The sequence below is a fragment of the Miniopterus natalensis genome, chromosome 11, assembly GCF_054644295.1.
Source record: "Miniopterus natalensis isolate mMinNat1 chromosome 11, mMinNat1.hap1, whole genome shotgun sequence".
Classification (NCBI taxonomy): domain Eukaryota; kingdom Metazoa; phylum Chordata; class Mammalia; order Chiroptera; family Miniopteridae; genus Miniopterus; species Miniopterus natalensis.
In genome coordinates, this window is record NC_142091.1 from 44,895,386 (window position 1) to 44,908,219 (window position 12,834).

The 12,834-nt window shown below is 36.0% G+C and overlaps 1 protein-coding gene across 2 annotated transcripts in view; it reads right to left on the reverse strand.

Moving 5' to 3' along the window:
• Positions 1-12,834, reverse strand: part of SBF2 (SET binding factor 2) — a 313,031-nt gene that overhangs the window by 260,750 nt on the left and 39,447 nt on the right. For both annotated transcript variants that reach the window (XM_087821725.1, XM_087821727.1), the window contains exon 2: positions 4,566-4,651. In XM_087821725.1, coding sequence (XP_087677851.1) covers positions 4,566-4,651 — 86 coding nt within the window. The remainder of the gene's footprint in view (positions 1-4,565; positions 4,652-12,834) is intronic.

The window sequence follows — 12,834 nt, forward strand, 5'->3', positions numbered from 1 at the left end:
AATTGTGTGGAAGTAGGAAACAAAAATGTAAGCTCAAATCACCACTTTCCAGCTTAAAGCCCATTTATATCCACTTGCTTTGTTGTGAACAGGACTTAAAACCCTTTTTTTTTGTCCTTAGTATAGTTTAAAAGCCTGTCTTCATACTTCTTAGCAGTATTCATGTTTTCAGCCTCAACTCTACACAAAGTCAAGAGTCCTTCCATATGTCCTTTACACCATCTTTAAAACTGAATTCATCACCAAGTGCTCTCAGCACAGAGGGTTTAGATGCTACCTAAGCACCTTTTATAAATATATATTTTTTACTTTTAGCTGTTTTCTTATATTTCTCAAATCTCTCTAGCTGGCAAATTACCCTATCTTTATTCTAAATTATTACTTACATAGCTGACTTATTATACTCAATATGCAAGAACCAAGATTTTGACCTATTATATTTCATCTTCATAGATCAAGGGCCTGTAACTCCAACCTTTTACAGCCTTTGTGAACAGATTCTGTTATCCAATATGTTCACTACCTTTCTCATCCTCCCTTCATGCATTTTCCTCTACAAAGAGGGAGAAAAGTCTCTTCCAACCTTTCTACATCCAGTTCCCTGACGAAACTACCTATATCTAGGTCACAATGGTGACTGCTATCCCATTTGTTGTATTCAGGGCATCCTAAACAGCATGAAGAATTAAAGCATTACATGGTACTCATGCTTACTTCTCTGCCCACAAATAGCATCCTATACTAAGGCTACTTCTCCTATGCTACAACTGCAGAATGTTTCATACAGGATTTCCTTCCTTCTCCTCCTCAATCTATACTTACGATTACAGAAAAATGGATTCATGTTGAAGGGAGTCAAATCACTATTCTATAATTTAAATAACAGAACTAATTTCTTAGGAACCTCGAATTTAGAAACTCTAAACATTTATTCCTCTTTTACTCCAGTCACAGCGTTTTTTTAACATAGTACTTCAGCTTTCTAAAAAAAAAAAAATTAGATTTACAAATGCCCCAGTGCAGAATTCTCTAGTAAAGGAATGGCACATTTTCTGAATTATATTAAAAAAATTAGGGCATTTAAAAAAAAAAAGCTAGTGCCAAAACAATACCAGTTTGCTGATGTCCAAAAGCTAGCCAATAAAAACATTAGTTCCCATAATCCAAACAGATTGTTAGCCATAGAATACCTCTGCAAACCAATTCTTAAATCTTCTTTGAAATAATGTCACTAAAATTAACTGAAACTTTATTTATATGACTGTCTGTGGTTTCCTTGTATGCTTAAAAAACACAAGAAAAAGATAAAAATATCCCAGAATTGGAAAAGTAGTCATTATACTTGGTTTAGCTTATTTCCATATTTTTATTTTTAAAATCCATCCAAATTAAAGTTCAGCATTTCCCAATAGAAGAAAAGAAAAATAAGGCAATTTCTTTACACAGAAACCAAAAGAATAAATTCAGCACCCTCTAAATTAAATTGGGGATTTCACTTTTTAGGAAATTAATGCCTAAAATCCTTTCCTACAAGTCATAAAGCTTAGTCTTCAGACTGAACACAATTATCTTTCCTTTAGACTTTAAACAAATCAAATATATGCTGGGGAGGAGAGGTAGAAATAGAAAATAATTTCAATATAATATTGTGCTCTGAACCCAGACCTGTCGCCAGATAAAATAAATAAGTGAAGCTGGTTTCCATCTAATAACACAGCATTCTTTTCTTTTAACATTTCTAAACCTCCATTCTCCCAAATCATAGAACCCTATTTTCAGATGCTGCATTTACACTAAAATACAAATGCTAATCATAACTTAAAGCATCACTCTCAGAATATTCTCAGATCTTGGCGCACAATAAAAGTCAAAAGACCTGGGTTTGAATCCTAGCTCTGCTGCATCTTAGCTGTTAGACCCAAGTGAAATTGTTTAAACTTCCTAATCCTTAATTTACTTATTGGTAAATTACATACTACCATGTATCATCTAATTTATGTAAATTCATCACAGTCTATCAATCCTATACAACTGTTAAATCACTACCATCCTGGAATCAACAAACCACTGAGGGACTGAGCCAGATCACCTTCAACTAGAGTAAGATTTTATTAGGCCTATCTCTGGTCTTGAAGCTATAGGGGTTACTCTAGTTACACAGTATTTCATAGTTATTCAAGTTATTGCTGTTCATATGCAGAACAGTTGCATGTCCCTACCTCATGAAGTATAACCCAAAGTAATAAATAATAAAAAGACAATGAAAAATTAAGTTAATGATTCCATTATGCTTTGTACTTGACACAACACAATAGAGGATCAGAATTGCTATCAAATACAGAAAAAGGAAGAAGAAATTTCTAATGTAACCCAGCAGATCAAATATTCTTTTTATTAAATTTATTGGGGTGACACTGGTTTATAAGATCATATAGGTTTCAAGTGTACATTTCTATGATACATGATCTGTATATTGCATTGTGTGTCCACCACCCAAAGTCAAATCATCTTCCAACACCATATATTTGGCCCCCTTTCTCTTTTATGACTCAACAATAATCTAGCACAAAAAATCTGAAATGCTTTGCTAAGCATCAGCCAAGAAGTCATCTTGGAAAATGTCAGCTGAGGAAAAATTCTGTGTACCTATTAGTACCTCCATTCCACCAACTGGCAGCACATGACTCTAGTACTGGAGAACCACTGACAGCACTTGAACACAGGAGTGTCTGTCATACAAAGAAGAAAAAAAACATTTACTAACTGGTAAAATTAGTGTCTCTCCCTCACTACTGGAGAAACATCAGAGGCATCACACTATTTATTCCCTTGACTTTCAAAACACAAAAATCATCCCTTGTCAGTCATAAGTCATAGCTGAATAGCTAGTGCCAAATCATATCTCTCTGCCCCCATAATTTCTGTTGTTCTTAAAACTCAGGAAGGTAGTTCACTGTTCAAACTGTCAAAGTGCTGTAGTTTACACACCTCCATACTTTGATGTGAGAGAAGGTAGGAACTCACAAAAAGTTCAAGAGGTCTCCAGCACCAAAATCTTTCCTTCAGTCACCACTGAAAGGATGCTTACACAGGGTTTAAAAGCTTTAAGAGTACAAATGAAAACCTAGTTATTCACACAGTGGGGCCAATTACTAGTGCTTGTAGGCATGTGGAGGAGGAAAAGAAGGAATACAGGGGCTCTTTTCCTTGGATCCTCACATTCTCTCCCCATTTTAATAACAAAATTCAAGATTTGCCCTTTATGTGGGTCTACAGAACACACAGCCTTCTTTACACAGCCGGGTTATAATAATCAAAATTAGGCATTCAGTCATGTACCTTCTACTCACAGTGAAGCAGAAATGGACAGTCATTAACTAAAATGAAAAAATTCACAATTTTCAACACCAGTTTTACTCCTAATTGATAATTCTGATCCACACTAACAAGAGAATGAACAACTCTTCTGGGGCAGAAGCTGCAAGATGTCGAACAAACAGCAACAACAATAATGGTAATCAGCTACCTCATTTAATGAGCACTTACTTTATGGAATACATTGTTCTAAGCATTTTATGTGTATTTTTAACCCATTTTATCTTTACAAAAACCCTATGAGATTAGTAATGACAATACTAATCATTTTATAAATGAGGGTTCTGCTGTTCACACAAGTGACCTTGTAAAAGTCAAACCACATAGCTGGGATTCCCACACAAGCAATCTCCTCTAGAGCCTGCACACTTCGCCATCATATTATACCAAATGATCTCACAACAAAAACTGCTTTGAAGAACGCTTCTCATAAGTTTGTGTGTGTGTGTATATACACAAAGACAACATAAATACATACATACACACACATACACACACACACTCCGGTATGTTTGAGAACCAAACTGCATAGTCATATTACAAATATTTTAGTGATCATCTTTCCAATCCTTCATGTAACCATCATGGATGACCACCAGACAGAAGGTCCTAGCCATCATAAATTATGCTCAGCCATTACATTCCTTTAAAATGGCTAACAAAACTAAAGCAGTTGAATTGCACTATTATAAAGCAATCTAGAGATCCCATAGCTAAAAAGAAAGAATTTGGACTTGCAAACTCAACATGACTGGTCACCATTAAACCAACCTTTCCCTTTTTTTTTGGGGGGGGGGGGTCTGTTTTTTGTTTAATTTTCGCCAAAACAATAATCTGGAAATTTTCAGAAAAAAAAATATATATATATATATTTGTTTAGCGACACACTATCACTAACATTTTGACTGAAGAGTCAAAAGACTTTCTCATCTTCCAAGTACATAAAAAACATCAATTTCATCTTTAATATTAGAGAGAAGTTTAAATGGGAAGAAGAACAGCAAAACAGGCATTCCAGAATCAATATAATCAAAGGGTACTGTACTAGGTGGGGAGGGGTTATTTCTGGTAACATGTTACAGTTAAATCACCAAATTATTTAACAGTAACTATAACATAAGTATAATCATAAATGTAACTTAAGAAGAAAAGTATCATTACATAAGTACAATAATATAGCATCAACTTACCAATTCAATTCCCTGTGGAAAAGGTGTATCATCCCAGTCCTTCTGTGGAAATCTCTGGATTATTTTCCCCAGACCTGCTCCTGACCCTATTAATAAAATCAAAGTAAATGGGGTTCTATAAAATCTGAATACTCATTATGTTAATACTTATTTCTAAATGAATGTTTGTTGAATAAATTGATATACTAATTAAACATTTTCAAGATTTAAAGGACATAAAAATATTTACCTTCTAAACATAATAATACGGAAATGACAGGCAATTTGTATCCAACAGACTCTTAAAAGTATCATATATATGAAAAGCTAAGAAAAATAGAAACACTAACATCTAAGAGTCTCTAGCACACCATGGGAGTAACTGCCTTTGTTCCCAATAAGAAAAGCAATCTTCTCAGTATCTCAAGTTGAAACTTGAAAAGAATTTTTCTATGGAGACAAATGAAATGGTACTGTTAACACTAACCTTCAGTTATGGGTTATAAACACTGTTGTGAGTAAAATAAAGATTTTTACAGTGGTCTGGGAACTTGACTATTGTCTAGGCAGGATTTCTTAACATCAGCACTACTGATATTTTTGGGCTGGATAATTCTCTGTTGCGTGTTTAGGGGGAGGTTGTTTGGGGGGGGGGGGGTCTATGTCCTGTGCTTTGTAAGATGTTTATTTAGCAGCATCCTTAGCCTCAATCCACTAGATACTAGTAGCACCCTACCACCACTACTAAGTCATTACAATAAAAAAAAATCTCTAGATACAGCCACATGTCCTCTGGCAGGGGCAAAACTGCCCCTGATTGAAAACCACTTGTCTGTGTCATTGTTGTTATAAAATTATCCTGTAACACTAAAGAATGGATTGACTTTTACTTGAACATTGGGGATGTAATCTGTGAGTAATTTGGGGATGGAAAGTATATGTTAGATCTAAATTGCTTTTTGCTACACTTTTTAAAGAGCTTCATGTGTTTGCATATTCTACATTGTGTCCCAGCTTACTATGAAGTGAAAGCAACGACATTCTGATTATATGTACATCTGATTATATATAAGGAAGCCTGTAGCACCGATTCAATTTGTTAATATATATTTTCCCACCCTCTCTGTTAATTTTTTTTATCACCCACTATCATCCCTCACCCTCATCCCTGTTCATTCAACTTTCCCTTTGCCCCTCACCTAGAGTTCAATCACTTTATGGCCAAATTTTTACCTTTAAAAGATAAATGGAAAGTTAAATTCATTTTACTGACCAATTTGGCACTATGTTCTAAAACTGAAGTCACATTTTAAAAAGGCAAAATAAAGACATTCTCAGTTGAAAAGTTAACAATCGCTGCAGTAGAGTAACTCCTCATGTATCTATCATTATAGGGGAATGAACGATTTCATTAAGAGTAAACTAAAGTAAAAGTGACTTATCACACAAGCACTCATTTCTCATTCACCTCAAGCATCACCACTTCTGACATCTCAAGCAGAGCTAATTCAAAATTTGCTAGGTACTGGAGATATACAAATGAAAAGGCATGGCCCCCATCCTCAAGGAACTATAATCTATTTGGAGAACAGACAAATGAACTGATCATTTCAGTGTACCAGAGAAAGCACAATGATAGAAGGGAACCTACTCTAGCATAGCGGAGAAGACATGGAAAACTTTCTAGAAAAAATGACAGCAAGCTTTTTCTTTCTTTAAATGCCTGGCACTTAGTTCATGCTGAGTTAAATGTTTACTTTAATAAATTCATTAATATCAACAGAAATTGTTTTAAGCTCACATCTTCCTGTCTTTTTAAACAGAGATAAATGCATGTTATTTAGCTCATCATCTTTAATCACGTGTCCCTATACTGTTTGTTTAGTTCTAGAAGTCATACCTAATATATTTTAGGCTCAAGAAATATTTTGTCATATTAATTTTTACTAATTATAATAATGTGAGCTACAAAAATTTTTTTTTAATATAAAGAAGAAATCACCCACAATCCCACACCTGAGGACAACTGCTGCTAACATTTTGGACTCCTTTATCCTTGGGGGTTTTGTGCACATGCACTTTTTCTACAGAATTGGGATCCCACTAACCCTGGCTTTACATACTGGTTTGGTGCCCAGCAGTTCCAATGGGCCTGTGCTGCTGCATGTACATTCTTTAGCTTCTCACTATTACAAACAGCGCTGCGAAAAGCACCTTTCATACGAGTCCTTATCCTCACCTCACTCTTCCCTAGGAAAATTCTTAGATGTACAGCTCCTGGGTCGAAGAATATGAAATTCAGAGATCACACAAAGCCAAAGGGCCCACCAGAAAGACATTGAACAACTGTTTTAACATTCTGTGTATAAGAATGACACTGGCATTTTCACTACAGCCTTACCAACAACTATTATTTTTAAATTTTACTTGTTTTAATTATTACAAATTTGACAGATGAAAAGTTCCTCTCTGGCAGGAGCATAACTTTCAAAAGTTCTCCAGAAGCAACATATTATTTACTGATTTCACAATAATATACAGTGTTTCAAAATCATGAAAGTTTAGTTTGAAATGCAGATAAAACATTTACAAATGCACACAGAAATATGATTTCATGGTGATAGTGGAAATTAGGTTAGAAAAAAGAGCAAAAATAAAAATGGCTGATATTTCACTGCAAATAAAATGTAGACAGAGCTACACTAACTTTGTTTCTAAATATGTAAATTGCTGCAGTTAGCAACTTTTGAGGAACTTATGAAAGTACCCTATAAAAAGTAAACAAATATTTTTTGAATACTGTTTCTTGATTTGTAAGTATTTAGTCTGAATGTTTAAACATTTCCCGAGTTTATGTATTTTACCTGATAACTATTTTTAAGGCAGTACTGGCTGTATGTAAAAATTCTGAGAAGATGATTTTTTATATTGAGAAACAAGCAGCAGTGAGGAAAGACTTCTAGAGTCAGGTGTCTACACCTCCAGGCTGATCCTTACGTCCAGAGGTAGAACAGGTCATGTCAATCAGAGTGGTTGTGAAAGCAGCTTTTATTTGCACTACATATTAAATGGGGCTGGGTAGGGGGAGGGAGAAATTCCTCAAAAGAAAGGGAACCATTTCCCAGAAAGGAGAGGTGCTAGGTGGCAAAAGATTGTCCACTGCATTGTATGCAGCTGATGTGAAGGAAGGAGGGAGCAGTTATTAGTCAGTGCCTTCATGTTTTGTTTTTTCAGACCCTACTCTCCCACCCCATTCATTATAAAATCAAGAAATATAATGACCAAGTGGAGTTAATATATAAAAAGGCGGGGGAGGATCCTCAGCAAGATACCGGAACATTTGGAAATGGCTTTCTTTGAAAAAAGTAGATATGCTAGACAAGCTGCCCAAAACAAATTTAGAAAGTGTGAGGAAATACTGGCATGGTCAGGCACACTTTTCCCTGCTTTATGTTTGGTAACCCACTTTCCCTTGGGCCCTGGTAGGGCTATCAGGCTACCCATGGTAGTCACTAGGATTAGCAACTGACCTAGGATGATCCAACCATCCATTACTCCCTGGCAAAGTGACTGTTCTAGCCTTGGCCAAGGACTCTAGAAGAATCAAGTAGTATTCTCTGGGTTGTGAACACCGTGCTATGGGTGTGAACTTGCCAGTAGCTATGAGAAAGAAGTAAATATGCAGAAGAACTGAAGAATATCATAAAAATGTACACCTATGTGATCCTATTAACCAATGTCACCCCAATAAATTTAATTTTAAAAAAATAATAAGTAGGGGTTAATTAATTAGAAGGAGAAATAGAACACGGTACTCTGCTCTAGACAAACAGATTGCTTGGCATTTGTTGACCACACCAACTGACAAAGATTATGTGAGTGCCTTCTGTGTGTGGTTACAGTGTAGATATACCAAGTATATACAGGGGTAGGCAAAAATATGTTTACAGATACAAGTATGTGAAACAGTTTATTCTTCTGTTATTATTTATTAATTATTGTCTTATCTGTATTACAACTGTAAACCTACTTTTGCCCACCCCTATATGTAAAGCTTGTTTAAATATAGATGCTAAACTTTTAAGAAATGCTATTCTAGCCCGGCCGGGCGTGGCTCAGCGGTTGAGCATCGACCTAGGATCCAAGAGATTGGGGTTCGATTCCCGGCCAGGGCACATGCCCGGTTTGCGGGCTAGGCAGCTGATCAATGACTCTCTCATCTCTCTCTCTCCCCCTCCTTTTCTCTCTCTGAAATTAATAAAGATGTGTTTAAAAAAAGAACTGCTATTCTAATACATAAATCGCTAAATCTTTTGCTATGATATGTTTAAGAGGTTATCTACACTAGACTTGTTTTATGTCCATCTGCCCACAACCCCTCTAACAAAAATGGCACTGCCCACAGTTCAAGGAAGGGCAGCAGCCACGCACACACCCCTTATAGCAGCCAGAGAGAAATTACTAAGTCACTTATTTGGTTATTATACTTACTGTTATTTGTGTGTCTCACTTAACTAGAATGAAAACCATGAATTTTGACCTGCTTTACTTAGTGATGTATCCCACCCAGGCACATAGAGTAATTCCTGGTATATATTACTTAATAGCAGGCTTGTTAAATAAACGAATGGGACTCTGAGGTGGGTAAGGGCATCTATAAACTGACAAGCAACTTATTACCAGAGTGATCTGGCTGTTAATAGGTATCTTTGACAAGTCAAATTCCTCTGCTAGGGAATTTTGAATTTTAAAAAATAAAAAGGAGAGACTGAATAAAGTGGCTTAAAAGATGTGTAAAGACTTGCTATGATGTAGAGAAAGCTCAGGCAATCGTAGGGGGGTCATGTGTAAAACTGAAGTTACAGAACAGCATAAACTCTAGGCCGAGACTTGCCAATAGAAACACATGTAGAGAGAAGCAGAGGCACCACAGTAAACTCCAGCAGCATTATAGTGTCTGTCATCAACCTTCTTATGATATTTCTCCCTTTTAAGCCGGAATGGGCCTGTATTCCTTGTCACTAAAAGTCCAAACTAGAACACACTGTAAGAAGCACATTCAAACTGGTAAAGGGTCTGGAAACAATTACATTAAAAAAAAGATTTAGTCAGAAATTTTAAAAATAAGAAGCATGCGTGAGAACTTTCTCCAAATATCTGAAGAGCTATTATATAGAAGAAGATAGTGTGAAGCAGACTAGAGCCAAAGACATAATTCAGAGGAGATATTTTTGAGTCAATATAAAGAACCTCCTGAGCCCGGCTGGCATAGCTCAGTGGTTGAGCGTCGACCTATGAGCCTGGAGGTCACGTACGATTCCTGGTCAGGGAACATGCCCTGGTTGCCGGCTCGATCCCCAGTAGAGGGTGTGCAGGAGGCAGCCTCTGAATGATTCTCTCTCATCACTGCTGTTTCTCTCTCTCTCTCCCTCTCCCTTCCTCTATCTGAAATCAATAAAAACTTAAAAAAAACACAAACCATCTGAAAATGAGAACTATCAAAACATAGAGTGTGCTGCCACAGAACACAATGATCAGACTGAGGTTTCAGTACAAGATACACGTTTCTGTGGTCTGGGAAACCAGGCAGAATGGTATGAGGATAAACCCAGAAAGTCTGACAAGTGGGCTATTACATAATTCATTTATTCAACAATAACACTATTCGAGGCCTAGTGTTAGGTGCTAAGAAGAGAAGGATACAGTTTGCTGTAAGAACATTTAGGACTTGAACGAAGTTTTTTGAAATGCAAATACAAGGACAGATACAGGCACAGTATCATGACAGTAAAGATTAGGAAAGAAAATATTGTTTAGAAATCAGGTCATGAGTCTAATGAAATCAGAGACAGAAAAACTAAAAAAAATCCACATTTTGGAGAAGAGATAATTCTTATTTCTATTTTGACACAATGGTAGCATCATTTAAGTCCAATGATGAGAAATTTAAACTTTCAAGAATGCAAATATCATGTCATCTGCAAATACAGACTCCACCAAAAAACTGTTAGAACTAATCAATAAATTCAGTAAAGCTGCAGGATACAATATCTACAAAAATCTGTTATGTTTCAAACAGAAACAGACTCATAGATACAGAGAACAAAGTGGCGGTTGCCAAGTAGGAGGGAGGTTGGAAAGCTGGGTGACAAAGATGAAGTTTTAAGAAGTACAAATTGGTAGTTACAAAACAGTCACGGGAATGTGAAGTATAGCTTAGGAAATATAGTCAATAATACTATAATAACTATGCATAGTTACTGGGGAGATCATTTCATAAATTATATAAATGTCTAACCACCATGCTATACACCTGGAACTAAAATTTTAAAATACTGAATGTCAACTGTAATTGACAAATTTTAAAAGTTCACATGTATTGCCTGGCCAGGCGTGGCTCAGTGGTTGAGGATCCAGGAGATCACGGTTCGATTCCCAGTGAGGGCACATGCCCAGGTTGCGGGCTTGATCCCCAGTCGGAGGCGTGCAGGAAGCAGCTAATCAATCACTCTTTCATCACTGATGTTTGTATCTCTCTCTCTCCTTCTCCCGTCCTCTCTCTGAAATCAATAAAGATATATTTTTAAAAAGAAAATGTGGTATATACATAAAACGGAGTACTCTTCAATCTCAAAAAAAAAAAAAAAAAAGAAAGAAACCCTGTCATATACTACAACATGGATGAACTTTGAGGACATTGGGCTAAGTAAAATAAGCCAGTCACAAAAAAACAAATACTGCATGACCCCACTTAATACTAGGCATGTAAAGGAGTCAAACTCTTAGAAACAAAGTAGAATGGTGGTTGCAAGGAGCTAGGAGAAGTGGGTGAAAGGAAGTTCAATGATTACAGAGATTTAGTTTTGCAAGATGAAAAAGATCCAGGGATCTGTTGGAAAACAATGCACTCTAATGTGTATATAGTAGTTAATACCACTATACTGTATATTTTTAAATGTTCAAGATGGTAAATTTCATTATGTGTTTTGATCACATTTTTTTAAATCCTCACCTGAGGATATGACTTTAATTGATTTTAGGGAGAGGAAGAGAGAGGGAGAGAAGCATTGATCCATTACCTCCCGGTCGCACTCCCACCACCTTTGTGTGCATGGGACAACACTCCAACCAAATGAGTCACACTGGTCAGGACAAAATGTTTTTTATTATTATTGCAGTGGTATTTATATGAGTAAATAATTCTACTACCAGAAAAGGCTATCTGGGAGAAATACATCTTTAAATTTTGCCTACAGTCAGAATAGAATCTATCATAATCAATCAAGGATGAACAAGTCCTGGAAAACTCATCTGTAATGTCTACTTTCCTCCTGTAGCAGTTTACTCTATATTTGAACATACTCTTCCAGTCTGTTTGGATAGGTACTGTGACACAAATGTACAATATCTCAAGCAGTCTATTCTACTTTTATATTACTATCACAGATCTTTCTGAGAAACTGATATAGGAAACTTTTAATTATGCCATGCATATTATCATAATCAATCAAATTCTGTTATTTCAAAATGGCACTAAATATGTGAATATAAACTAAGAAGAAAACCATGTCTGTTAAAAATTAAGTAACAATTATTTCTCTTTCTTCTCTGGCTCTCTTTATATATACCTTTTGGTTTTTAACCACGAAGCAGTTAGGTATCTTTAGATGAATTTAAATAATTTTAAGCTCTTTCTAAGCCCCAGAAGATAGAAAATGTACTGAGTTATTAGGCGTACTAGGTTGAATAGTATACCCCCAAAGATTCATGTCTACCTGGAGCCTCAAAATAAAATCTCCTTGGAAATATGGTCTAATAAGATATAATTAGTTAAGATTAGGTCATACTGAATTAGGGTGGGCCCTAATCCAATGACTAGGGCCCCATAAGAAAAAACAGACACAGACACACAAGCAGGGAAAATGTCATGTGAAGACAAAAGCAGAGACTAGAGTGTTGCAGCTACAAACCAAAGAATGCCAAGGGTTGCAGGCAACCACCAAAAGGTAGCAGAGAGGCATAAAACAGACTCCCTCAGAACCCTCCAGAAAGAACCAACCTTGCCGACACCTTGATTTCAGTCTTCTAATCTCTAGAACTACAACAGAATAAATTTAGTTTTAAGCTACCCAATTTGTATTACTTTGTTACAGCAGTCCTAGAACTAAAATATTTGGTAATAAATATTTCTACATTAACAGGTATTTGATTTTATTGACATGAAAGAAAAACTTGAGGAAAAAATCCACTGTCTACCTGTTGGTCACAATCCTCCTTTTCCGGGGGCCAT